Source organism: Anabas testudineus, chromosome 13, assembly GCF_900324465.2.
Source record: "Anabas testudineus chromosome 13, fAnaTes1.2, whole genome shotgun sequence".
Classification (NCBI taxonomy): Eukaryota; Metazoa; Chordata; class Actinopteri; order Anabantiformes; family Anabantidae; genus Anabas; species Anabas testudineus.
Window position 1 is genome coordinate 20,353,238 of NC_046622.1, and position 27,900 is coordinate 20,381,137.

At 38.5% G+C, this 27,900-nt stretch overlaps 3 protein-coding genes and 1 pseudogene across 3 annotated transcripts; all 4 read right to left on the bottom strand.

Moving 5' to 3' along the window:
* Positions 1-2,536: 2,536 nt before the first annotated feature.
* On the bottom strand, positions 2,537-6,288 carry LOC113166324 (extracellular calcium-sensing receptor-like). The gene is made up of 7 exons (XM_026366399.1): positions 6,028-6,288; positions 5,649-5,938; positions 5,047-5,342; positions 4,275-4,480; positions 3,905-4,126; positions 3,692-3,815; positions 2,537-3,609 (listed from the first exon to the last, which is right to left on the bottom strand). The coding sequence occupies exons 1-7, from the start codon at positions 6,286-6,288 to the stop codon at positions 2,705-2,707; spliced, it is 2,304 nt and encodes a 767-aa protein (XP_026222184.1). The 3' UTR covers positions 2,537-2,704.
* A 2,604-nt stretch (positions 6,289-8,892) lies between these two features.
* LOC113165088 (extracellular calcium-sensing receptor-like) lies at positions 8,893-13,325 on the bottom strand. Its single transcript, XM_026364522.1, has 8 exons — positions 13,252-13,325; positions 12,531-12,825; positions 12,145-12,434; positions 11,582-11,877; positions 11,112-11,317; positions 10,811-11,032; positions 10,590-10,713; positions 8,893-9,797 (listed from the first exon to the last, which is right to left on the bottom strand). The coding sequence occupies exons 1-8, from the start codon at positions 13,308-13,310 to the stop codon at positions 8,893-8,895; spliced, it is 2,397 nt and encodes a 798-aa protein (XP_026220307.1). The 5' UTR covers positions 13,311-13,325.
* Positions 13,326-17,222: 3,897 nt separating this feature from the next.
* Positions 17,223-20,557, bottom strand: LOC113166331 (annotated as a pseudogene).
* A 3,039-nt stretch (positions 20,558-23,596) lies between these two features.
* On the bottom strand, positions 23,597-27,458 carry LOC113166315 (extracellular calcium-sensing receptor-like). The gene is made up of 8 exons (XM_026366389.1): positions 27,352-27,458; positions 26,694-26,988; positions 26,303-26,592; positions 25,697-25,992; positions 25,146-25,351; positions 24,793-25,014; positions 24,580-24,700; positions 23,597-24,501 (listed from the first exon to the last, which is right to left on the bottom strand). Exons 1-8 carry the CDS (start codon positions 27,456-27,458, stop codon positions 23,597-23,599), a joined length of 2,442 nt encoding a protein of 813 aa, XP_026222174.1.
* Positions 27,459-27,900: the final 442 nt, after the last annotated feature.

A 27,900-nucleotide genomic window follows, 5' to 3' on the forward strand; every position in this document is an offset into this window, starting at 1 on the left:
AACTTTTTCCACATTTTGTTATGTTACATCCTTATTGCAAAATTTCAAATTTTTCTCAAAATTCTACAAAAAATACACCATAACGTCAAAGTGAAAGAAATCTGTTTGAAATCTTTGCAAATGCATTAAAAATAAATGAAAGAAATCACATGTACATAAGTATTTGCAGTCTTTGCTCAATACTTTGTTGAAGCAACTTTAGCACCAACTGAAGTCTTTTTGAGTATGATGCTACAAGCTCAGTACACCTATTTTTGAGCAGTTTCACCTCTTCAGGTTGGATGGGAAGCGTTGTTGCACAGCCATTTTCAGATTTCTCCAGAGATGTTCAATTGGGTTTAAGTATGGGCTCTGGCTGGACCACTCAAGGACATTCAGAGTTGTCCTGTAGCTACCGTTTTGTTATCTTGGTTGTGTGCTTAGGGTCGTTGTCCTGTTGAAAGATGAACCGTCACCTCAGTCTGAGGTTCAGAGAGCTCTGGAACAGGTTTACCTCCATAATGACTAGTCTTCCAGTTACTGCCTCTAGAAGACAACCCCACACCATGATGCTGCCACCACCATGCTTCACTATAGGGATGGTATTGGGGAGGTGGTGAATGGTACCTGGTTTCATCCAGACATGATGGTGGACATTCAGGCCAACTATAGTATAATATATACTATATATATATATATATATATTATATATTATATATTATAAATACTAATTATACAGTGGCAAGAAAAAGCATGTGAACCATTTGGAATTTTGTGGTTGCATTCATTTGTTTTAAAACATGATCTGGTTTTCATCTAAGCCAAGAGTATTAAAACATATAATGTGCCTAAAATAAAACAATTCTGATCCCCTCACAATAAGAACTGAGCAGCACCCAGAATCCCATGGTGCGGCAAGGTTTCTGTGTGGAGTTTACATTTTCTCCCCATGTCTGCATCCAAATACATGCATGTTACTCTAAGTTGCCCATAGGTATGATAGTAAGTGTGAAAGGTCTCTTTATGTCTGCCCTGGGTGTATCCTGTCTCTTGCTAGGTGACAGCTAGCATGGGCCCAGGCACTCCCATGACGATTGAGTGGACAAGCGGTTAAGAAAATGGATGTAATGAAGTATGGGCCAAAATCCCTCCACAACAAAGTGAGAGGGCTTCATTTTTATTGAATGCCATAGTGGAAAAGTTGTTGTTTGTCTGAGAGACCCACTATCAGCCCTGACTGGCAATCAGATTTCCTACTTGTAAACCGTTGCAAAACACAATCCTTGTCCCTCTTTGACTCTTTGACCTTCTTGACATCCTTTAGGTGTCCACCAATGCTAATAGTCCCAGGGCATCTACCCTATGTCTCCTGCTCAATGACTTTCCTGTCTCCATTTGTCTCTCTGTTTTCTGTCTGACTTCAACCTAACACAGTCCATCAAGCTGATGGAGCTATGTTGACTAAAGGAGCAGAAAAAGATTGTCTCATCTAGTTACACCTTATGTACAATACATATGGTGGACTACATCAAGCACACCTGGATCTGAATATTGAGATAAAATATTGTTGTTGTTGTTTTGTTTCTTTTTCTATTTGTTTTACATTTTTGGTATAAATTTTTACTTTACAACTATCATTCCATTTGACATTTTACCAAAGAAATATGTAAAAACTAAGGACTAAATTAATGTACTTGTTTATTTTTATTAAGGTAAGCTAACACTCTGTGGTCCAATGTGAGACCTTTCGAATCAATTTAAGTGATACTGACCTAAATGAAGTCTAGTATAGTAGTATAATACATATGTATATAAATATATATATTTAATTATATACTTGATAAAACATAAAACGCTAAGTTTTTGTTTGTTTCTTAAATGGAAAAGTGTGTCTGTAGGTGTGCCAGGGACATCGAGACACAATTGAGTCGCAGCAACATGGTGGACAAACCAGCACAAGTTTTGGTTAAGAAAACACTAAAATTAAGCATTCTGCATTGTTTATTTGAGATTTAGTCCAGGTGGCTAGCAAGATAGACATTTGCAGAACCCAAATGAGCATTTATTAAACAAATAATATTTTGGGTATTTAATTTAACTGTAGAATACAATTTTGATATTATGGTACAAAACTAGATATATTATTCATAAAACAATATTTACTTTATGAAGTTTTTTCAAATCATATTCTTCTGTATTTTAAACTCTGCGTTTTGAATTCTACTTGACCAGAAAGGGACCATTGTGCACAGAGACCAAGTAGATAACATTTCCTGGAATGCTATTTTTGAACTCTTCATCTCATTGAACTGCTTTCAAATTTAATCAAACTGCAACAAGACCAAGTGTAGTTTTCATAAGTTGTAGGACAAAAAGCTTGGGTACGTTTTATTTAATAATTTTAAGATTAAATAAGCATTCCAAAAAAAAAAAAAAATGAAATGCTAAAACTTTAAAAAGTTTATCTTTGCTTACATCTAATAATGTGAAACTGATTTAGCTGTTATATTAGCTAATCCTAATGATTAGGTTTACAATTTTAAATACTTAAGCTAAGTAGTGTTCTGTTACTATAAATGTAGCATCAAAATACACTAAGAATAGACCAAAGGTCAAAAATAAAAGTATAATTTCAGTGATAGAATGGAGACCTAAACTTTTTACATGTTCAATATGCACATACGCTTTTCATTGTATGATGGTATCTAAACTATTTCCAATGAACCTATGATTTGTATTTGGTCACTACATGTTTCTTTGTGTTCTTCTCTGGCTTAAACAATATGATAAAACACTTTGGAGCAAAAATACACAGTATTAGTCCAAAACTGGAGGCTAGAATAGCAAATATCTCCACAGCCACAGTAAATTTCCCAGGAGAGCTGACATAAGCTGGAATAAAAGTGATCCAGACTGCACAGAAGATCAACATGCTGAAGGTGATCAGTTTGGCTTCATTAAAATTATCAGGTAGTTTCCGAGCTAGGACAGCTAACACAAAGCAGAAGACAGCCAGTAGTCCTATGTACCCCAATACTGTCCAGAATGCCACGGATGAACCTAATGCACACTCCAAGATGATTTTCTCTTTGTATGTAGTTAGGTTTTTCATTGGAAAAGGAGGACTAAGAACCAACCAAACAGTACATATTAAAACCTGAATAAATGTAAAAGACACTACAGTCATTCTCTGCTGTGGAGGACCAAACCATTTCATGACATTACTGCCTGGAAGTGTAGCTTTGAAGGCCATTAACACAACTATAGTTTTCCCAAGAACACAAGAGATGCAGAGGACAAAGGTGATCCCAAACGCTGTGTGACGCAGCATACAGGACCACTCCGAGGGTGCTCCAATGAACGTTAATGAACATAAGAAACACAGAGTCAAAGAGAAGAGCAGCAGGAAGCTCAGCTCAGAGTTGTTGGCCCTGACAATCGGGGATGTTCTGTGCCGGAAGAATACAGTCGCTGTTGTAACAGTCAGACAGGCACCACCGATGGAGAATGTAGCCAGGATGATTCCTAGGACCTCACTGAAGGAAAGAAACTCTACAGGCTTTGGGAAACAAGTGTCTCTCTCTGTGTTAGGCCAGAACTCTTTGGGACAAGGGAAACAGTCAGTTGAATCTAATACAGAAATTTAAAAAAATATTGTTAGCGTTTCCTTATTTAATGTGGTAAATAATAGAGAGATATCATCTTATTTTACCTGTAGCATTACTGATCTCTCCCTCAGGACATGGTATACAGTCATAACAGCAGATGGGTTTTCCTTTCTGCAGCACTTTATGAGTTCCTGGAGGACAGCTGTCAGAGCACACTGATACAGGAACCTGAAAACATACAGATTAGGTTGTGTTAGTGCTGAACTCACCACTTTGTTACACAGCTGTTATGATTATGATCATTTGTTGCTCCTCACTTGTGTCCTGCCCTCCATCCAGGTTAAGTTCTTGTAGATATGAAACTCTTGGCCCACTGGCAGTGATGCATCATAGTACCCTACTGTCACCAACTCAATGCTGCCACTGCTGCTTTTCTGCCAGTTAACCAGCTCATACTTGGCCACAGGATCCCCGTTAGGATCAAATGACACATGATAACCATTTTGGGAAAAATTTACTTTCTTCAGCTGAGTAAAAATCTGTGACAATGAATTTAGGTCAAGCAGTGATGGAGAGACAAGAATTAAATAAGGCAAAAATACGATGATTGAATTTGAGTATATTATAAAAGTATACTGTATTATATAACTTAAAAAAGCAATGGTTCATTTATAGTTTTCAACTGACCTGTTTGGAGTCTATTCTGGTGAGTTTGTCACACTGAGTTGTAGAATTTGTCTCCTGACACACAGCATTATGAATGGCATGAGCTATTGCATAAACAGCTTTGTACACCATGTTAGTGATGCGGAGCTGAGACGTGTCAGTGTACGGGACTTGAAGCTTTTGTATGTCTTCACTTCCATTGCATACATTCCTGTCTGTGGCAGCACCTAAAATAGAGAGTTTTCTATTCATCTAATGTATGAAATGTACGAAGTATTCAATTATTTATTCTGCTTATTTGATGTTTGTATGTTTTATCATTTAATCATTCAGATGTGACTGGCAGAAGGTGTCACTTGCACTACAGTACTTTTGTGTGTATATGTTTAGGCTTCAGTTAGGGTTCAGTAAGACATTGCTTTCAGATTGGACTTATTTTCCCTCACATCAGTCCTTTCAAATATGTTCAGATCTGTGCTGGTACGAATGCTTTAGAATGGCTCAGGGTAATCTGAACTAGATTTCTCTGTTGCCTGTACACTGTCCTAATAGTGTGTGCTTGGGTTTAGAGCTTATTGTTGTCATAGACTGGTTCATACAAAATCTTCTTCAAGAAGATATCATCATATGATTTACAACTTATCTTCTCCTCAGCCCATTTTTACTATGAGTACATTTTAATAAAACTGGGATTTGGATTTATTCTTAAATCAGTCATTGACTGTTTGAACACAGCAAGCTCAACCAGGAAGTAAAAAAACAAAGCTACATAAAAATCAAGATAGCTTCTCACTTTTTTCTAGTCTGCAGTTGAATGCATCCTCCCAGAACTCAGTAAGTACTGTGGAAGCTGCCACTTTAGTGGGAAAGAGATCCAGCAGGAAATCTCTCAGACCTGGGATGACAGATCGTGGAATACCAAATCCCATGGCTCCAAGACAGAAGGTGAAACTCAATAGGTCAGGGTGAGTCACCCAGGACTCACTGCCTATCCACTGACGAGGTGGAGAAGGCTCACGATACAGCTCTTCAAATAGTATCTTCATATCTCCAGAGGCCACAAATGCCACAACTACCATAGCTGTTGATCTGAATAGACATTATATATTTATATATGTTATTTTATACCAATATAATAATAAATACATTTCAGGTTTATAACACAAACAATCACAAAAAGCTTTTTTGGTGGATTAATGTACAAAACTGTTGCAATTGAGAAGTTTTATTAAACTCAGAGCAATAATTATGATAGAGATAAATTGCCTATTTGCCAATATAATAACAAATACATTCAGGAAAGATGCCATGCTACTAAGATATTTTAATAATTGTTTTCTGATCTTCTGTATGATTATTTTGTCAGCAAAGAGAACACTAGTACAAAATAGAAACCTGCGGATAACATCAGCCACTCTCTGGATCCTGTTACGTGGGTGGGTACGAGAGAAAGATTCGGAGTATTCAACACAGATCCCCTGTTTCTGTGCTGCATTCAAGAAAGAAGCCATGCCATAATTTCCATAGTCTGAATCTGAGCGGACAGCACCTATCCACGTCCAACCAAATTGTTTCACCAGCTTGGCCAGAGCTTCAGACTGAAACTGGTCACTGGGCACTGTTCTGAAGAATGTTGGATACTGCTTCTTATTGGACAAGCATGCACAAGTGGCAAAGTGGCTCACCTAAAAGTAAACAATAGTGCGTAACTATTTACTGGCAATCATCATGAACATATTTTAGACACAGTTTGCTAAAAATTCAACATATTTACTTGAGGAATATTAAAGGACCTAAAGATGCGTGACATACTGATGGATTGCCCAGACCCAGTTTCACCAACAACAGCCATCACCATATCAGATTGTGAGCAGTTGGTGTTGCTGAAAAACACTGGATCCAGGCCATTTGTAAGCTGGAATGCCACTTTTACTGCCATGGGAACTGAGGCACATGAGTCATGAATCTGATAACCAAGTCTTAAGTCTGGAAGCAGCTTCGTACTGTTGTTAATCTCCTCAATGGCGAAGATCATTGCACGCGAGAAGCGCAGTTCACGTGATTCAATTCTGCACACAGACACAAGCCCACAATGTAGACATTATTACACATTTTGCACAGTTTTCAAAGAAAAAACAATCAAGGAGAACAGTGCTTCAGATTTATGGAAAATAAGCTGCACTACCAAAATACAACAATTCCCTTTTTTTCTCTTAAGAAACAAAATGCTTCTTTTTCATATAACACATTATGCTGTTGTATTTAATGCAATTGCTTTTTTTTTTTTACATATTTCTCATTCATACTCACCTCCCTGTGCACTTTAGTGGCTCAGGCTTAGTGGTGTAGTTATGTTTCACTGTGATGATGTTGTTATGTATTGAAAAAATACCCCCAATAATATAGTCACCATCTACTGAGAATGCAGGATCATAAGTAGAACCCTGCAGCTTACATATGACAGATGAAGCGTCAGGATTGACCCCAGCACCAACTCCAACCTCTGTGAAGCCAGTCCTTTGTTTCATACCAAATATTAAATCAGTATGACCAGAGTTAATCTCAAACAAACCCAGAGCTAGACTTAGACCAATAATGAGAGTTGAGATCTCCATCTCTCATGCGCATGTGTGCATAAGTGTGTTCTCGTTGTTTTATATAGTTTCTAGATGGAAGCCTCCCTCCCACGTTAATGTACGTTACATCAGAGAGAGGGTGCTTTTACCCATTGGTCATTGGTTGACTTAAAGTCTTTTACTTCTGTTGGCTACAAATAATATGTATCTCCACTATGTGCTGATGTTTTTTTCCCTTTAGTCATAAAGTTGCTAAACATCAGATATTTTCTAATTTTGTACCCTACCCTGTAAGTTTAGAATGTGAATTAGTATGACTGAGTAAGAAAACTACTTTACTAAAATGTTCTTTTAGTAAAGTACTAAAAGAACATTTTTCCTCAATATAAATTAATCATTGTCACGGTCTCCAGCCTTCATTTCCTGTTCTGACAATAAATGGTCTGATTGAGCTCTCTGTCTGCGCCTCTACCTCTAATTACCCATTCAGTTTCACCCCCACCCATCATATAAGAAGGTCTGCAGCCCCCTGTTCTCTGCCAGATCGTCTGCATTCTTTCTGAAATGACCTTCCAGCATTTAACTCTGCCAAACTATTACTGACGTGGACCGATCTTTTGACCACTGATTCTCTGTCTGACCTCATCTGACCTGTTTTCTGTCTCTGTGGATAACCTTGTTTTGGTTTTGGATTTTGGATTTGTTTGCCTGTCTCTCTCTGACTGGCCCACTGAATCCTGTTACCTGTTTTTCTCTGTCTCTCGTATTGTTCTGAATTACTGGACCTTACTCTCTGTCTGCCTCCTGCTTCACACTGATACCTAACTTCACTGAACCTGCTGCCGCTCACCTCTCCAGCGAACCTGCCAGTCGCCTCCCTCAGGATTCCATTCCCCTGCAATCACCACAATCTCCCTTACCTCTTAATATACAAGCTTTTAAACCAGTCTTAGCCTGTCGTGTCCTCTTATGCCTGGTAGTGGTCTAAGCCTCACAATCATCCCCATAATAGCTATGTTTTGGCTCAGTGTCCTGAGTATTGTGGAGTGCACCTTAGACATGCTGAAAAGCCAGTTGTGCACCTTTCCTTCCCCTCTAAGTGTAAGCTGCTGACAGTTTCTTTGTTCCAATTCTCAGCTGATGTCTAAAAAGTTACTTTTCAGTCAAAGTATGTTTGTGTGGTTGTGTGCATACATCTTTCTGCAAGATTCAAGAGTCAATTCGCTATCCAGTCACTTGCTGGACACAACAACGGAGCAGGTTACCTCCTGCTCCCTATTGGTTAATATGTCTCCTCTACCCATTCTATTTGAGATTAAATTAAAATCCACACATGTTTGGGTTTATTTTGTCGAAATAAGGTTAGGCATGCAATTTTGAATAAAAAGGGGTCGTTTCAGTTTATTTACACAATACAAAGAAACTTTCAAAACAGGACTAAATTGAATGACAGCTTGTAGTTCGGGGCAATTTCAAGTTAAACAACACTAATAAAAGCAATGCTAATAAAAACAGCCCTGATCCTTGTTTTCCAAAAGGTAGGTTATCTAACCCATGCTAATATGCTGATCATCTCACTCTTCAGATCTCTGCTCAAGCTTCTTGTAGCTTTCTGCATCAGGTTCAAAGTTCTGACCTATGCCTGTAGAGCTCAACTTAACAGCACCTGCCTACCTGAACCCCCTCACCCATGTGCACAATCCCTCCACCCTCTGTTTTTCTCACTGCGTTGGATATTTTGTTTGCCTTGTACCTCACTTGTAAGTCACTTTGGACTAAAGCATCTGGCAAATGAAAATGTATTTTACATTCTTTATTATTTGCTTTCATATTTTATAATAATTCGTAACACATGTTACCTAGAAATATGAATTGTTCCTAATTGTGAAGATAATAATGTAACTAGCTTTACTTTTGAATATACAATACTGGCTCTAATATACTACTGTGGTTAATTTTTTTCTTTTCTTTTTTTTTTGATTCACTGACAGCTATTATTACATTAAAAGAGTTACATCAAAAAGAAAAACCTCCGTATTGGATGTTAAAAATTATGCAGTGTTCTATGGTTTGTATTTGGTCACTACATGTTTCTTAGTGTTTTTCTCTGGTTTAAACAATATGATAAAACACTTTGGAGCAAATATACACAGCTTTAGTCCAAAACTAGACGCTAGAATAGCAAATATCTCCACAGCCACAGTAAATTTCCCAGGAGAGCTGACATAAGCTGGAATAAAAGTGATCCAGACTGCACAGAATATCAACATGCTGAAGGTGATCAGTTTGGCTTCATTAAAATTATCAGGTAGTTTCCGAGCTAGGACAGCTAACACAAAGCAGAACACAGCTAACAGGCCTATGTACCCAAGAACAGCCCAGAATGCAACAGATGAACCTAAAGCACACTCCAGGATGATTTTCTCTTTGTATGTAGTTAGGTTTTTCATTGGAAAAGGAGGACTAAGAACCAACCAAACAGTACATATTAAAACTTGTATGAATGTAAAAGACACCACAGTCATTCTCTGCTGTGGAGGACCAAACAATTTCATGACATTACTACCTGGAAGTGTAGCTTTGAAGGCCATTAACACAACTATAGTTTTCCCCAGAATACAAGAGATACAGAGGACAAAGGTGATCCCAAACGCTGTGTGACGCAGCATACAGGACCACTCAGAGGGTGCTCCAATGAACGTTAATGAACATAAGAAACACAGAGTCAAAGAGAAGAGCAGCAGGAAGCTCAGCTCAGAGTTGTTGGCCCTGACAATCGGGGATGTTCTGTGGTGAAAGAATACAGTCGCTGTTATAACAGCCAGACAGGCACCACCGATGGAGAATGTAGCCAGGATGATTCCTAGGACCTCACTGAAGGAAAGAAACTCTACAGGCTTTGGGAAACAAGTGTTTTTGTCTGAATTTGGCCAGAACTCTTTGGGACAAGGGAAACAGTCAGTGGAATCTGAAAAATAAATCAAAAGGACTTTTAGCCTTTAAATATTTATTAGAGCTGTCAAGAATTAAAACATTATCTGCAACTAAATAATGTAAATTAATTGCTTACAAAATGCTTACATTTTCATCACATTGTTTTTTTATTACAATTAAATTTTGGCACGAATGATGAGTGGATAACTGTCAAATTTAAACATCTCTTAAATTTTTGCTCAGATCTCTGGGTTTGCTGACATTGCATTCAGGTAAGAGTGAAGGCCAGAGATCACCAATCACTTACTTCTGATGGTAAGTCAGATGCAGATGTCCCTCTGACAAAGCGAGGTCCAGAATATGTCTGTAGCAAAATTATTAGTGCAGTAACGACTCATTACCAAAACAGTGGTAATGCACAAACGAGCAAAAGAAGCTCACGTAATGGAGGGTCTGGAATGCTGCAGCACCCCCAGCACCTGAACTCCCTGTAGTTGTGTTTATATTTACTGTTACATCTATGAACCTGACCTATTCCTATCTTGTTCTAATAAACTAGATATACTGTACATGGCCCATGTCACTGTGCTGAGTTTTCACTGACCTGCTTTAAGTGGGTGTTTGCTGAAATTTGCATTTGCAAATTTGAGTCTAATCTACTTTTTCATCTGTTTTCTCAGTGTCAACGCAGTGGGTCAAAAGGCACCATATAACACAATTAATCACTGTGTGTTTTTAAACATAATTTTTCTTTCATAAATCAGTCAACATTATGGTGTTATTAATATATTTATATAATAAATATGCATGAGAAAGCTTAATTTACCTGTAACATTGCTGATCTCTCCCTCAGGACATGGTATACAGTCATAACAGCAGATGGGTTTTCCTTTCTGCAGCACTTTATGAGTTCCTGGAGGACAGCTGTCAGAGCACACTGATACAGGAACCTGAAAACATACAGTATATACAGACAAAGCCACACAGATTTGCCATTTTTGCCACAAAGCTAAAAATATTAGAGTGTTTTATTGCATAGCTTCTCACTTGTGTCCTGCCCTCCACCCATGTGAGATTCTTGTAGATATGGAACTCTTGGCCCACTGGCAGTGATGCATCATAGTACCCTACTGTCACCAACTCAAGGCTGCCACTGCTGCTTTTCTGCCAGTTAACCAGCTCATACATGGCCACAGGATCCCCGTTAGCATCAAATGACACATGGTAACCATTTTGGGAAAAATTTACTTTCTTCAGTTCAGTAACAATCTGTAAGTAAGGTAAGTAAGACAGAAAACTATTTCTAAAAGGTTAAAGAAAGGTATGGAGCTTATTAGTTTCAACTGACCTGCTTGGAGTCTATTCTGGTGAGTTTATCACACTGAGTTGTAGAATTTGTCTCCTGACACACAGCATTATGAATGGCATGAGCTATTGCATAAACAGCTTTGTACACCATGTTAGTGATGCGGAGCTGAGATGTGTCGGTGTACGGGACCTGGAGCTTTTGTATGTCTTCACTTCCATTGCACACGTTCTTGTCTGTTGCAGTACCTGAAAATATACAGACAGACACAGTAGGTTGTTGTTGCTCTATTTATTTAGTCTTAGTTATTTTTATACTTAGTCATACTATATTTAACCTTTTTAAAATATTTGTTTTTATTTAGTAGTTATTATTTCATAGCATTTGTTGTTTTGACTTATTGTTTGACTTCTAAATGTGCTTTGCATAAATGCACAAATCTGTTTTTAAGCTGTTTTTAACACAGGAAGTTTCACTCAAACAGGCAATAAAAGACAGCACAACTTTCTCACTGTTTTTCAAGCTGCAGTTGAATGCATCCTCCCAGAACTCAGTGAGCAGTGGGGAAGCTGCCACTTTAGTGGGAGAGAGATCCAGCAGGAAGTCTCTCAGACCTGGGATGACAGATCGTGGAATACCAAATCCAATGGCTCCAGCACAGAAAGTGAACTTCAGCATGTCTGGGTGAGTCACCCAGGACTCACTGCCTATCCACTGACGAGGTGGAGAAGGCACAAGAGACAACTCCTCCATCAGCATCTTCATGTCTCCATAAGATACGAATGCCACAACAACCATAGCTGTTGACCTGAAGAGACATTATGCTGTATTATACAATATCTTCATTATAACACCACCAACAAAAAAAAAAGCAATTTAGTGTTCAGTGCACAGTACTGGTCTCAATGATTATATTTATTAAATATGAGAGTGATATACACAATATAAAGGATAAGGTAATAATTTTTTTTTTAAATATCCATCTGTTTGACTATATATCTTGGTATCTGTGGTTTGGTGTACAGACAGTATGTGTCAGCAAAGGGAACACAAGCACAATAAGTTATGTAGAAACCTGCGGATAACATCAGCCACTTTCTGGATCCTGTTACGTGGGTGGGTACGATAGAATGATTCTGAGTATTCAACACAGATCCCCTCTTTCTGTGCTGCATTCAGGAAAGAAGCCATGCCATTATTTCCATAATCTGAATCTGAGCGGACAGCACCTATCCACGTCCAACCAAATTGTTTCACCAGCTTGGCCAGAGCTTCAGCCTGAAACTGGTCACTGGGAATTGTTCTTAAGAAACTGGGATACTGCTGCTTATTGGACAAGCATGCACAAGTGGCAAAGTGACTCACCTAAAGGGAAACAACAGAGTACATTTTTAATGACACAGCTAAAAATCAGCTTGAGCATATTTCAAACAAAGTTTAAGAAAATTGTAACTTATTTACTTGAGGAATATTAAAGGACCCAATGATGCGTGAAATGGCAATGGATGGTGTGGACCCAGACTCTCCAACAGCAGCCATCACCATACCTGATTGTGAGCAATTGTCACCAAAGTAAAATGCTGTATCTAGGCCATTTGTTAGATGAAATGCTACTTTCAGTGCTATGAGAATAGAGCCACATGAGTCATGGATCTGATAGCCAAGTGTGATGCCTGGAAGCAGATTGGTGCTGTTGTTAATTTCCTCGATGGCGAAGATCATTGCACGTGAAAAGCGTAGTTCACGGGAGTCAATTCTAAACACGGAAACAAATGTCAGTGTTGAAATGTGCATAGAATATGGACAGTTAATAATTTGAACAGAAACAAAAAAATAAAACAATGCAATTAGGAATTACAATATTGTATGTTCACATGTCCACAACAAAATTACATCGAGCAGCTTGTGCACATGTGTGCCCTGGCAAAGAAAAGTCAACAACACAGGTGCTATTTCAGCTAAACACAAATCTACTTCTTTTTCACATAAACACATTCTGATATTTCTGTCTTATTTGTCATTTGCATTGGCAAATATTATTTACTCCCTAGGCCAGATAAAGCACTGCAACAAGACTCTGCAACAAGACTGGATTTGCAGCACTGTCATTTTCAGAAAAATCATTCCTCTCTCACACAGTCTTACAAGCTTATTTTTCCCTGCACTTTGCATTCCTACTAACCTCCCTGTGCACCTCAGTGGCTCAGGCATGGTTGTATAGTATTGCTTCACTGTGTCCATATTGCTGTGTATGGAGAAAACACCCCCAATAATATAGTCACCATCCACTGAGAATGCAGGTAGACGAGCAGAACCCTGCAGCTTGCATATAATAGATAAAGCCTCAGGATTGACCACAGTGCCAGCCCTAGCCTGTGTGTAGCCCGGTCCTTGTTTCTGACCAATCCCTAAATCATTTAAAAGAAGCGCAGAGTTCATCACAAACCAAGTCAGAGCTAGACTCAGACCAATAAAAAGAACTGAGATCTCCATCCCTCTCGTGTGCTCATATGTTCCAAAGTGTGTTTTGCTGGTATATGTAGCTGTTTAAGTCCCCCCACCTCCCACACCCATCATCCCTCAATTGTATGTCTGCATATTGTATATTACAGAAACAGAGCCCTTACCTGGTGATCTCTACCGGAAGGCCGGGTAAAAAACGTACAAGTGCTGAATTACAAGGTCCGAAATCTAGATCCGAAACACAGGGCAGGCTAAACACAGAGTAGATCTAGGACGAGGCAATAGCAAGGTCCAGGATGAAACAGGGTCGCGGCATGAGTGAAAACACAAGGCAACAGGGCTAGTAACTAGGCAAGATGAATGGCTGGAAAGGAGGACAAGCATCTAACTAGGACAGGAGGTATTCTGAACAAAGAAGTGCTGTTTGCATTTATTTGCTTGTTTCAGTGGTAGGAGATTTTTCTCTAGTACTGAGTCTGCTGATTTAATCTGCTGTTAGTGTTAAAAATGGAAGCCAGAAACTTTTGCTGGTGACTTGGATACTTGGTCTGTTGTTGCTAGTTTCAGATTCACTGAGCATTTACACCAAATTAGTATGGTTTCAACAAGGGGTCGGTTTCAGCTGTTAGTCAAATTTTCAATTCTCAGCTCTTTTCTGGAGGTTTTCTACCATAGCAGTCTCTTGTCAGTGGCATATCACGCTGTCACGATTTCTGCACCAGTTATAGTCCATGTGATCCACCAGGCCTGCTGGGAAACGTCTGTGATGAGCTTTACATGCTGCTCTTTGATCCTATCCCCTCCAATCTCCTTCAAACAACTTCAACATTTAAACAGGCCCAGATCACCCTACTCCTTAAAAAAAAACAGTCTTGACCTTCCCTTCTGGAGACCTGTCTCTCTTCTTCCAATTCTGGCCAGACCCTTAAACAAGCAGTCCTCCTTCAACTGACTGACTCACTTTCTATGAACGACTTCCTTGATATCCAACAGTCTGGCTTCAAAAGTGGTCATGCCACAGAAACGGCACCTCCCATTAGTTTTAATGTAAGAAATGGAAGAAACAAGAGGCAACAAATGAAGGAAGGAAAATGAACAAACAGGCAGGAATTGTGACACATACAAAGTAGTGGTGGAAAAGGTCAGAGCCAGTCTCAGAGTGGCCCAAGCCAGTCAATTGTCACGTCAAGTCAAGTCAACTTTATTTATATAGCACTTTTAAAACAGCAGACTGACCAAAGTGCTTAACAATTTAAAATAAAAGAATAGAACATAGTAAAAGTGCAATCACAATAAAATTACCAAAAAAACATTTAAATAAAATTTAAAATATAAAATAACTAAAAGGAATAAAATACAATAAAATTGTTAAAGCCAGCTTCTTCTACTGGGTTAAAAGCCAAGGAGAAGAAATGAGTTTTGAGCTTTGATTTAAAAACAGTCAGTGTGGAGGCCTGTCTAACTTGCAGAGGCAGTGCATTCCACAACTTAGGGCCTGCAACAGCAAATGCCCTGTCTCCCCTGAGCTTCCGTTGTGTCTTTGGCACATACAGAAGCAGCTGGTCAGCTGACCTGAGCGACCGAGAGGGGGACTGCACACACAGCAGCTCAGAAAGGTAGGGAGGGGCAAGACCATTTAAAGACTAAAAAACAAATAAAATAATTTTAAAATGAACTCTAAGATGGACAGGCAGCCAGTGCAGCTAGGCTAAAACCGGGGTTATGTGCTCTCTCTTGCGAGTTCCGCTCAGCAAGCGTGCAGCAGCATTTTGTACCAGCTGAAGACGGGACATGGACGAATGAGACACACCAAAATACAGAGAATTCCAGTAATCCAGCCTAGTAGTAACAAAGGCATGGATCACTGTCTCAAAGTGCTTTTTTGACAAAAACGGTTAAATTTTTTTTTTCTTAATTGTCTCAAATGAAAGAAGCTGGATTTTACCACTGCACTAACCTGTCTATCCAAACTAAAACCACTGTCCACCTTAACACCCAGGTTTGTGACAGTTGGTTCAAAAAATTGTTGTAAAGGGCCCAGGTCTACAAGATAGGACCCACTGTTGGCGCTCGGACCAAAGACCTCTGTCTTTTTCTCATTAAAATGGAGGAAATTTAGGGCCATCCAGGCTCTTACTTCATCCAAACATTTCATCAATGAGCCCATGGCAAAACCATTCTTCTGTTTTACTGGTACATATATCTGGGTGTCATCAGCATAACAGTGAAAGGAACGATTATGCAAGAATGGAGCCAAGGGGAAGCAAATACAGGGGGAAAAAAAGAGGCCCCAAAATTGAGCCCTGTGGGACCCCACACAGGAGAAAAGCAGAAGAGGACTGGACATGATCAATTTGTACACAAAATTTTTTCTCTGCCAAGTACGACCTAAACCACTCAAGAGCAGTGCCACCGATGCCTACACATTTCTCTAATTGAGAAGTCAAAATACCATGTCAGATAAATCTAGTGTAGAAAACAGTATTTCCCCCTCAGTTAGTGCAGATTGAAATGGAAATTATAAGTAAGTACATAAACAAACTGTATAATGTAGACACAAATAGAGGCTAAAATAAAATTGTATATAAGCAGAATCAATTGGTACTTGCCATGGAAACTACTTTAAATATTTAGCAGTATTGTTAAATATGTCAAGTATGAAACATTCATATTGAGTTATTTGAGAGAAAAAAATACACACTCCAAAAACCTGCCATCAATCTATTATCTCAACTTTTTTAGCTAGTTTTTAATGCATACATGTTTGGATAGAAAATGTATGCAAATAATAGAAAAATATTTAGAAAATAATATGATAACATAATTAAAACATAATTAGAAAATTGCATTAACTTACATAAAAACATGACTGCGTTGAATGTGGACAAAATCATCTCTGTACGTTATGTTGCCATCATAACAATTTCCAAGGATCTTAAGATCCCTAACACTTTGGAGCAAAAATACACAGTATTAGCCTAAAACTAGAGGCCTGAATGGCAAATATTTCTACAGACACAGTGATTTACAGGCTCTGGAGCTTTTGTATGTCTTCACTTCCATTGCACACAGTCTTGTCTGTGGCAGCACCTGAATACAGAGACACTGTGTTTTTTTTAAAAAAAGTAATACTTTATCATGTACATAATATATTAATAGAAATATTCTTTTGTTGTTATTGTCATTCTCTCTTGACCTATCAGTTTAATAGTCTCTGTTTTACTTGTAACTTTTATTGGTGGCCTGTAAGTTCTCTCCATAATGTGTACTTTAGTTCATGGCTTCATTTTTGGCATTTTAACACCAATGTAGGTTGGTTATTACAGTATATGCTCCAAGGCAGCATCATTAAATTGAGATCATTTAAAATACCTTTTAGTAAAATAAATATATATTTATACCTTAAATATTAATATATAAAAAATATGTTAAGGGTTTGTCCCTGAAAGAGCTGTTTACTTTTTTGAACATGCATCAGTAAAACAACACAATAAAATAAAGGACAGGACAAAGGAATTGAGACTATTAATGTTGGACGCAATTAATGTTAATCAGAAAAATCAGCTTTTTTGAAATTATTTTATTGTTTGAGATGTTCAACAAGACATGATAGAAACATATTTGTAGAGCAAGATAATGACATTAAAATCACTGTGTGGTATGTTTTCATCTGAACTACTTCCAAGATTCCTAAGATTGGTGTTTGTTCATGAGTTGTTTCTTATTGTTCTTTTCTGGTTTAAACAATATGATAAAACATTTTGGAGCAAATATACACAGTATTAGTCCAAAACTGGAGGCCTGAATGGCAAATATCTCCACAGCCACAGTAAATTTCCCAGGAGAGCTGACATAAGCTGGAATAAAAGTGATCCAGACTGCACAGAAGATCAACATGCTGAAGGTGATCAGTTTAGCTTCATTAAAATTATCAGGTAGTTTCCGAGCTAGGACAGCTAACACAAAGCAAAACACAGCTAACAGGCCTATGTACCCAAGAACAGCCCAGAATGCAACAGATGAACCTAAAGCACACTCCAGGATGATTTTCTCTTTGTATGTAGTTAGGTTTTTCATTGGAAAAGGAGGACTAAGAACCAACCAAACAGTACATATTAAAACCTGAATAAATGTGAAAGACACCACAGTCATTCTCTGCTGTGTTGGTCCAAACCATTTCATGACATTACTACCTGGAAGTGTAGCTTTGAAGGCCATTAACACAACTATAGTTTTCCCAAAAACACAAGAGATGCAGAGGACAAAGGTAATCCCAAACGCTGTGTGACGCAGCATACAGGACCACTCCGAGGGTGCTCCAATGAACGTTAATGAACATAAGAAACACAGAGTCAAAGAGAAGAGCAACAGGAAGCTCAGTTCAGAGTTGTTGGCCCTGACAATCGGGGATGTTCTGTGGTGAAGGAATACCAGATCCGGCTGTTTATAACAGCCAGACAGGCACCAACCGGTGGAGAATGTAGCCAGGATGATTCCTAGGACCTCACTGAAGGAAAGAACTCTCAGAGGCCTTGGGGAGACAAGTATTTTTTGTCTGAATTTGGCCAGAAACTCTTAGAACTCTGTTGGGACAAGGAAACAGTTTGGTAAATCTGGAAAAATAAAAAGTAACAACAATCATATAACAATCAAATGTTTGCTGTTTGTAGGCAAGCATGACAAAAAAATTTATTTTACCTGTAGCATTGCTGATCTCTCCCTCAGGAAAAGGGATACAGTCAGAACAGCAATGGGTTTTTCCCTGTCTTGGCAGCACTTTAATGAGTCTGGACACAGCTGGTCAGAGCACACTGATACAGGAACCTGAAAACATACAGTAGAAAGAGGCAAACTAGTACTTGGCTATACAGCGTTATGATGAAGATCAGTTGTGGCTCTCACTTGTGTCTGCCCTCCATCCGGTTAAGTGCTTTAGAAGGGAACTCTTGGTCCACTGGCAGTGATGCATCATAGTACCCTACTGTCACCAACTCAATGCTGCCACTGCTGCTTTTCTGCCAGTTAACCAGCTCATACATGGCCACAGGATCCCCGTTAGCATCAAATGACACATGATAACCATTTTGGGTAAAGTTGACTTTCTTCAGCTGATTGAGAACCTGTCAAAAATAGGGAGAGTGGTTAGTGAGGGGGAGTGGGGGGTGGTTAGGCCCTAAATAATGTGAAATATGTTACTATTGAATTTCATAATAAGTATAATATAGCTAACAAATATGGCAATGTTTTTATAGTTTTCAACTGACCTGTTTGGAGTCTATTCTGGTGAGTTTGTCACATTGAGTTGTAGAATTTGTCTCCTGACACACAGCATTATGAATGGCATGAGCTATTGCATAAACAGCTTTGTACACCATGTTAGTAATGCGGAGCTGAGATGTGTCGGTGTACGGGACTTGAAGCTTTTGTATGTCTTCATTTCTATTGCACATGTTCTTGTCTGTGGCAGCACCTGAAAATATACAAAATAGGTTCTGTTAGTGCTGACAAATGTCCTAGAAAATGTACCTTGCATTGTTTAATTGTTGCTAAAATAAATTGTAGCATTTAGATAACGATATAGGTCGGTTTATACAGAATCTTCTCCAAGACCGCACCATCAAATCAGATCCACTCAGTCAGTCAACAAAACAATGTAATGAAAGAAGCATGAACTTGTGACCATTTGGTAATGTTAATAAAAACAACAACAACAACAACAAAAACAAACATTCTCACTTTTTTTCAGGCTACAGTTGAATGCATCCTCCCAGAACTCAGTAAGTACTGTGGAAGCTGCCACTTTAGTGGGAGAGAGATCCAGCAGGAAGTCTCTCAGACCTGGGATGACAGATCGTGGAATACCAAATCCAATGGCTCCAGCACAGAAGGTGAACTTCAGCAAGTCTGGGTGAGTCACCCAGGCTTCACTGCCTATCCACTGACGAGGTGGAGAAGGCTCACGAGACAGCTCCTCTAGCAGTATCCTCATATCTGCAGAGGCCACAAATGCCACAACAACCATAGCTGATGACCTAGAGAGACATTATACTTTTCACTGGTATATAATTACATATACCCACTGTCAGGTTTGAAATATTGTATCTCAAACTAACATAAAATGCTTGTTGGTAAGTGGAATGTACTGTACAGTAATTGTCTGACATTTTTTTATATGAGAGCAATAAAATAAGGAAAAGAGGAATTAATTCCAATATGGTAAAAGAGCTGTTTTGCTCTTTTACCATATTGGAATTATGGTAATTGTGGTTGCTCTTTTACCATATTGACTATATAGCATTGTGCTTTTGCATGCAGAAGGACTGTAGTATCAAAAGGAACACAAGTGCAAGCAATGATGTAAAGTAGGAACCTGCGAATAACATCAGCCACTCTCTGGATCCTGCTTACGTGGGTGGGTACGATAGAAAGATTCTGAGTATTCAACACAGATCCCCTCTTTCTGTGCTGCATTCAGGAAAGTTGCCATGCCATTATTTCCATAGTCTGAATCTGAGCGGACAGCACCTATCCATGTCCAACCAAATTGTTTCACCAGCTTGGCCAGAGCTTCAGCCTGGAAATGGTCACTGGGAATTGTTCTAAAGAAACTGGGATACTGCTGCTTATTGGACAAACATGCACAAGTGGCAAAGTGGCTCACCTAAAGGAAAATAACACAGTTTTATAGTTTTTTCAATTTCATATTTCAAACAACAACATCAACAAATTTATGACACAGTTTGACAAGAAATTAGGATATTAACTTGAGGAATGTTAAAGGATCCGATGACACGCGACATGCTGATGGATGGTGTGGAGCCAGACTCACCAACAATAGCCATGACCATACCGGATTGTGAGCAGCTTTCACTGGTGTAGAACATTGGATCCAGGCCATTTGTAAGCTGGAATGCCACTTTCACAGCCATTGGAACTGAGGCACATGAGTCATGGATCTGATAACCGAGTGTGATGCCTGGAAGCAGCTTTGTACTGTTGTTAATCTCTTCAATGGCAAAGATCATTGCACGAGAGAAGCGCAGTTCACGGGATTCAATTCTATACACAAACACACAGTGCTGAAATGTTTATATGATAATGATAGCTCACAATTTTAAGTAAAATAAAAAACACAATGAAGGAGAACTGCAATTTAATGGTAATTCACATCATAGCTGCAATTCATCTGTCAGTCAAATATACCTGAGAGAACCATCAACATTCAACAACATAACTATACTTTTACTTGAGAAGCACAGAAAGGGCATATTTTTCTTAAAGTTATGCCTTACATTTTCATTTTGTTATGTTGACCAAATACTGATCTCCCCAAATAAAAAAAAATAAAAAATATTGTTTCTAATTCTACACACATACGTTGCAACAAAATTATAATGATCTTATACAGTACAAAGGTTTTGGTTCCCACATAATCCAACATTCTTTTTTATCCCCCTGTTCTTCTTACTAACCTCCCTGTGCACACTACAGGTTCAGGCATGGTGGTGTAGTTATGCTTCACTGCTTGCAAGTTGTAATGTATAGAGAAAACTCCACCAATAATGTAGTCACCACCCATTGAGAACGCAGCTAGACGAGGGGTACTCTGTAGTTGACATATGCTAGATGAATCCTCAGTACCGACTTCGATACCAGCTCTAGCCTGTGTGTAGCCATACCTTTGTTCAATAACATCCCCAGAGCCATTTAAAGCAAGAGCTGAATTCCTCTCAAACAAACCTAGAACTAAGCTTAAAGCAGTTAACAGAGTAAAATTCTCCATCCTTCAAATGTACCCATAAATGTCTTTTCACTGGTTTATATAGCTTACCCCCTTACTCTACGTCAGCTCATCCTACATCAGAGAGAGAGAGAGCCTTTACACAGTGATTAACCTCAAGTTCTTTTGGGCTATATACAGTATACTATGGTAAATAACCTTTACAAAGTGTTCCGGTTTCTTTTTTCCTCTTTCAAAATTCCTATAAAAGGATCAAATTTTTCCCTAAACTATTGTTACTGAATTTAAATATTTGTTCAGGTCATACACTTTATAATTACGGTAATGCGTACTAATAAAAAGTAGTGATAGTCTCATAAATATGTGCAATACACTTCTGAGAGGGTGCAAAGAATATGACTGATGGTCCATGAACTATATTGGTGACTGCATTTTAATATTTTATTTCGTTTAGTACAGTTAGACTTTCTTTTCTTGGTATGACAGTTTCAGGCTAGTTTGTCAAAGATATTGTTCATCTGTCATTCTCTGCTTTTACAATCCTGTCATAGTGGCAGCAGGCTAAATATATTAGCCCAGACTATCCAGTTTACCTTCAATACAAGTTAGTGAAGGTAAAGTTAGGTTTACCAGGGTCTGGGCTGCAGCCTGATACAGTATTATGACCACCAGGATGGTCATATTTAGGTAAAGGTGTATGATACCAGGTACATAACTTAACAGTCTATGCTTGGTATAGAAGTCCAATGATGAGACAACTGACACAGCATTTGTTTTGTGTTTATATTGACCATATACCAAGTTAAGTACTCCAGTATAACAGTATTCAGAACCTCAAAAGGAGAATATAAGATAGCCATAGCAGGCCTCTATTTCTATGTCTATACTCATAACATGGAGGTTACGATATGTAACCAAAGATGAGCATATTTTTAAACCTTTTTTTTTTTTTTTAACTTTTTTTGCAGTGTCAGAATACAATAGGTTAAAACAAAGATATCTTCCGATAATGCAATGTTCTCTGATGATGGTATTGCAACTATTGTGTTTTTTTGTGTGTTTTTGTTATATGTGTGTTTGTGTGTTTTTATTATGAGAATTTGATTCAAACAGAATAGGGAACCATGTTTCAATTTGGCATCCAGTGATTTTATTATTTATCCATGCTCTCTACATTTTGTAAACAAAATGCTTCCAACGCACGAGTGAACACATGCCGTGATATGTGTGTCTACATGATGCTGTGCTTCCAGTGTATACATCATTATTATTATTATTTACAAACAAATTAGTTTGCACTTATGTGGGTGAGGAAAAGGGGCTTAGACTGTTTTAATGCTGACTAAGAAATGCAAATGTGATGTCTTTTGGCCAAAATCACATTTGCATTTCAGCACGACTTAATTTAACTTTAATCAAATGACACATTGACAGCATTGGTCTGGATGGATAATAATGCTCCACTTCTTCCTCAGCTTCCACCACAGCATCCTGAGCCACTTCTGGCACCTGACAGCAGACTTGCTCAGCTCAGATAACCAGGTGCTCCAGAAGATCACAGTCTGGCCCTTCCACCAAAAAACCTTCAGATTTCTTTAAATCTATCTTTGAAACAAGGCCAGATCACCCTCTCCCGAGCAGGCCATTTGGAAGCCATTATAATGAATTACTTGATTTGTGTTTTTATATGAAGAGTGATTGTGAATATGACATATAATGATAAATGTAGCATACAAAACAGTACACTCCATTAAAAAACAGCAGATTACTGCAGGGTGGAATAAAAATGATACAAGTACTTCAAAAAACTGTAGTACTTGAATATGAATATACTTGGCTCAATCACAGCAAATATAAACTCTGAAAATAAAATAACATATTAAACTATATTGTTTTAGTATGAAATTGTAGACCAAGTATCTATATGCATATTATATCATTTTAAAGAGATACACACTCCTAACGAATGGTAAGCAGTTGTTTGATAATCATTTTGACCATATAACATAACAGAGCATAGCTGCATTCTATCAGTCAGTATTAACCTTTTTGGCTAGTTTTTAAAGCAAACATTTTTTCCATATATGAGTTCATCAAAATGTTGAGGAAAGGCTCAAATTGTTTTTAATTGTATTATATTGTTTAACATGTTTATCTGACAACATAAGATTGGATAAGGAGAATAAGATGATCACATAATTAAAGAATAATCAGAAAACTACATTAAAGTACACATAAAATGCATAAATGTTGTTGACTGCTTAGAATGTAGACTGTAAACTCTCTGTGTGGTATGTTGCCATCTCAACTACTTCCAATATTCCTAAGATTGGTGTTTGTTCATGAGTTGTTTCCTATTGTTCTTTTCTGGTTTAAACACTATGATAAAACACTTTGGAGCAAAAATACACAGTATTAGTCCAAAACTGGAGGCCTGAATGGCAAATATCTCCACAGCCACAGTAAATTTCCCAGGAGAGCTGACATAAGCTGGAATAAAAGTGATCCAGACTGCACAGAAGATCAACATGCTGAAGGTGATAAATTTGGCTTCATTAAAATTATCAGGTAGTTTCCGAGCTAGGACAGCTAACACAAAGCAGAAGACAGCTAACAGGCCTATGTACCCCAACACTGTCCAGAATGCAACAGATGAACCTAATGCACACTCTAGGATGATTTTTTTCTTGTATGTAGTTAGGTTTTTCATTGGAAAAGGAGGACTAAGAACCAACCAAACAGAACATATTAAAACCTGAACAAATGTAAAAGACACTACAGTCATTCTCTGCTGTGGAGGACCAAACCATTTCATGACATTACTGCCTGGAAGTGTAGCTTTGAAGGCCATTAACACAACTATAGTTTTCCCAAGAACACAAGAGATGCAGAGGACAAAGGTGATCCCAAACACTGTGTGACGCAGCATACAGGACCACTCCGAGGGTGCTCCAATGAACGTTAATGAACATAAGAAACACAGAGTCAAAGAGAAGAGCAGCAGGAAGCTCAGCTCAGAGTTGTTGGCCCTGACAATCGGGGATGTTCTGTGCCAGAAGAATACAGTCGCTGTTATAACAGCCAGACAGGCACCACCAACTGAGAATGTAGCCAGGATGATTCCTAGGACCTCACTGAAGGAAAGAAACTCTACAGGCTTTGGGAAACAAGTGTCTCTCTCTGGGTTAGGCCAGAACTCTTTGGGGCAAGGGAAACAGTTTGGTGAATCTGCAAAAATAAAAAGTAAAAACAACATTATATTTTAGATGTTGTAGGTATGCATGACAAAAACATTAGTTAGTTTACCTGTAGCATTGCTGATCTCTCCCTCAGGACATGGTATACAGTCATAACAGCAGATGGGTTTTCCTTTCTGCAGCACTTTATGAGTTCCTGGAGGACAGCTGTCAGAGCACACTGATACAGGCTGAAAATATACAGATTAGGTTGTGTTAGTGCTGACCTAAAAACATATGGTATAGACAGAAAAAAAGACTATGATAAATTATTGTTCCTCACTTGTGTCCTGCCCTCCATCCAGGTGAGGTTCTTATTTATATGGAACTCTTGGCCCACTGGCAGTGATGCATCATAGTACCCTACTGTCACCATCTCAATGCTGCCACTGCTACTTTTCTGCCAGTTAACCAGCTCATACTTGGGCACAGGATCCCCGTTAGCATCAAATGACACATGATAACCATTTTGGGAAAAGTTGACTTTCTTCAGCTGATTGAGAACCTGTCAAAAAGAGAGAAAGTGGTTAGTGAGGGAGAGACAGGAAATACATAATGTGAAATATGTTATTATTATTTCATAATAAGTATAATATAGCTAACAAATATGGCAATGTTTTTATAGTTTCAACTGACCTGTTTGGAGTCTATTCTGGTGAGTTTGTCACACTGAGTTGTAGAATTTGTCTCCTGACACACAGCATTATGAATGGCATGAGCTATTGCATAAACAGCTTTGTACACCATGTTAGTGATGCGGAGCTGAGATGTGTCAGTGTACGGGACTTGAAGCTTTTGTATGTCTTCACTTCCATTGCACACGTTCTTGTCTGTGGCAGCACCTGAGAATATACAGAATAGGTTGTGTTAGCGCTGACAAATGTCCTAGAAAATGTGCCTTGCATTGTTTAATTGCTAAAATAAATTTGAACTGTAATGCTAATCTTTATCTCAGTGTGCTGTTAACTCTCTGTATAATGTGCAGTTGTGTTCAGGGCCTCGGTTTATAGCATTTTGATACCAATATAGGTCGGTTTATACAGAATCTTCTCCAAGATCACATCATCAAATCATGTGATCCACTCAGTCAGTCAATAAAACAATGTAATGAAAGAAGCATGAACTTGTGACCATTTGGTAATGTTAATAAAAACAACAACAACAACAAAAAAAACAAACATTCTCACTTTTTTTCAGGCTACAGTTGAATGCATCCTCCCAGAATTCGGTAAGTACTGAGGAAGCTGCCACTTTAGTGGGAGAGAGATCCAGCAGGAAGTCTCTCAGACCTGGGATGACAGATCGTGGAATACCAAATCCCATGGCTCCAACACAGAAGGTGAATTTCAGAAAGTCTGGGTGAGTCACCCAGGCTTCACTGCCTATCCACTGACGAGGTGGAGAAGGCTCACGAGACAGCTCTTGCAGCAGTATCCTCATATCTCCAGAAGCCACAAATGCCACAACAACCATGGCTGTTGACCTGGAGAGATATTATACTGTCTACTGTTATCTCAATATAACCAGAATCTGTACTGTACACACAACAGTAATTGTTTCACTGATTTTTTTTTTGAAATATAAGAGCAAGAAAATAATGTAAAAAATTATGAATACCCAATTTGCAAACATTCTAGTAAAACTTTTTGGTTGACTGTATAGAAATATTGTTTTGTGTGCAGAAGTTATGTAGTATCTTAGGGAACACTGTTTGACCAAATACCTTTGAGGTTTGGTTTGTAGACAGTCTATGTCAGCAAAGGGAAAACGAGCACAAGCAATGTTGTAGATACCTGCGAATAACATCAGCCACTCTCTGGATCCTGCTACGTGGGTGGGTACGATAGAAAGATTCAGAGTATTCAACGCAGATCCCCTCTTTCTGTGCTGCATTCAGGAAAGATGCCATGCCATTATTTCCATAATCTGAATCTGAGCGGACAGCACCTATCCACGTCCAACCAAATTGTTTCACCAGCTTGGCCAGAGCTTCAGCCTGAAACTGGTCACTGGGAATTGTTCTGAAGAAACTGGGATACTGCTGCTTATTGGACAAGCATGCACAAGTGGCAAAGTGGCTCACCTAAAGGGAAACAACACAGTATAGTTTTTTAAATGGCATATTCCAAAAAAACAACATGAACAAATTTATAATTCAGTTGGACAAAAATTTAAGACGTTTACTTGAGGAATGTTAAAGGACCCTATGACACGTAACATGCTGATGGATGGTGTGGACCCAGACTCGCCAACAATAGCCATGACCATACCAGATTGTGAGCAGTTGTCCCAAGTATAAAACACTGGATCCAGGCCATTTGTAAACTGGAATGCCACTTTTACTGCCATTGGAACTGAGCCACATGAGTCATGGATCTTATAACCGAGTCTGATGCCTGGAAGCAGCTTCGTGCTGTTATTGATTTCCTCTATGGCGAAGATCATTGAACGTGTGAAGCGTAGTTCCCGGGAGTCAAGTCTTCACATAGACACTTATGTCAATATTGAAATGCGTGATATGAACAGTTTACAATTTGAAAACAGCACACATTTTAGAGTCAAACTGTGATTTACAGTTATGATCAATAAGCTGCACAGCATCAACAGGTGAAATAAACATAAGCGCCCTGAACAACAAAACTCAACAACACAAAATTATTCTAGAAACACAATATTCTCCTTTTTCAAACAGTACTCTTCTATTTAAGTCTGTATCATTACCATCATTTAACCAGCAAATACTGAGGCTTTTAGTTCCATATAAAAGCATTGCATTCACACCATACAAATTTCAGAAAAACTTTGTATTCTCACAAATTCCCAACTTCTCATTCTTACTAACCTTCCCGTACACCTTAGTGGTTCAGGCAAGGAGGTGTAGTTATGTTTCACTGTATCCATGTAGTTGTGTATTGAGAAAACCCCCCCAATAACATAGTCACCATCCATTGAGAAAGCAGGTAGTTGAGTGGTACCCTGCAGCTTACATATGACAGATGAAGCATCGGGACTGACCACAGCACCAGTCCTAGCCTGCATGTAGCCAGCCTTTTGTTTCCCTTCTGAATCATTCAAAGCAAGAGCAGAGTTAATCTCAAACAAGATCAAAACTAATCTCAGAACAAAGAAGAAAGCTGAGACCTCCATCCCTCAAGTGCACGCATGAGTGTATTTTCACTGGTTAATATAGCTTCTCTCCTGCTATCATACATCAGAGATGTACTCCTCAGAGAGAGGGTGCTCTGACCCAGTCGTCTTTGGTTAAATCTTTTAGCTCTATGGGCTTCAACTACTGCATAATCTCCACTATGTGTCACTGTTTTCTTTTCTCCTTGTGTAAAGTTACTATTATAAACATCAGTTTTAGACAATGTCTCACCCATATACATAG

Excerpts from the sequence above, each read along its gene's own strand:
- LOC113166324 (XM_026366399.1), bottom strand. The coding sequence starts at position 6,288 with ATGATCTTCGCCATTGAGGAGATTAACAACAGTACGAAGCTGCTTCCA. Across the intron at positions 4,481-5,046 it reads CAACTGCAGACTAGAAAAAA|GTGCTGCCACAGACAGGAAT; the intron begins GTGAGAAGCTAT and ends TCTCTATTTTAG. Across the intron at positions 3,816-3,904 it reads GGATGGAGGGCAGGACACAA|GTTCCTGTATCAGTGTGCTC; the intron begins GTGAGGAGCAAC and ends GTATGTTTTCAG.
- LOC113165088 (XM_026364522.1), bottom strand. The coding sequence starts at position 13,310 with ATGGACACAGTGAAGCAATACTATACAACCATGCCTGAGCCACTGAGG. Across the intron at positions 11,878-12,144 it reads GTGGCTGATGTTATCCGCAG|GTCAACAGCTATGGTTGTTG; the intron begins GTTTCTACATAA and ends ATGTCTCTTCAG. Across the intron at positions 11,318-11,581 it reads CAACTGCAGCTTGAAAAACA|GTACTGCAACAGACAAGAAC; the intron begins GTGAGAAAGTTG and ends GTATATTTTCAG.
- LOC113166315 (XM_026366389.1), bottom strand. The coding sequence starts at position 27,458 with ATGGATGGTGACTATGTTATTGGGGGGGTTTTCTCAATACACAACTAC. Across the intron at positions 26,593-26,693 it reads GGTCCTTTAACATTCCTCAA|GTGAGCCACTTTGCCACTTG; the intron begins GTAAACGTCTTA and ends GTTTCCCTTTAG. Across the intron at positions 24,701-24,792 it reads GGATGGAGGGCAGGACACAA|CCTGTATCAGTGTGCTCTGA; the intron begins GTGAGGAACAAT and ends GTATATTTTCAG.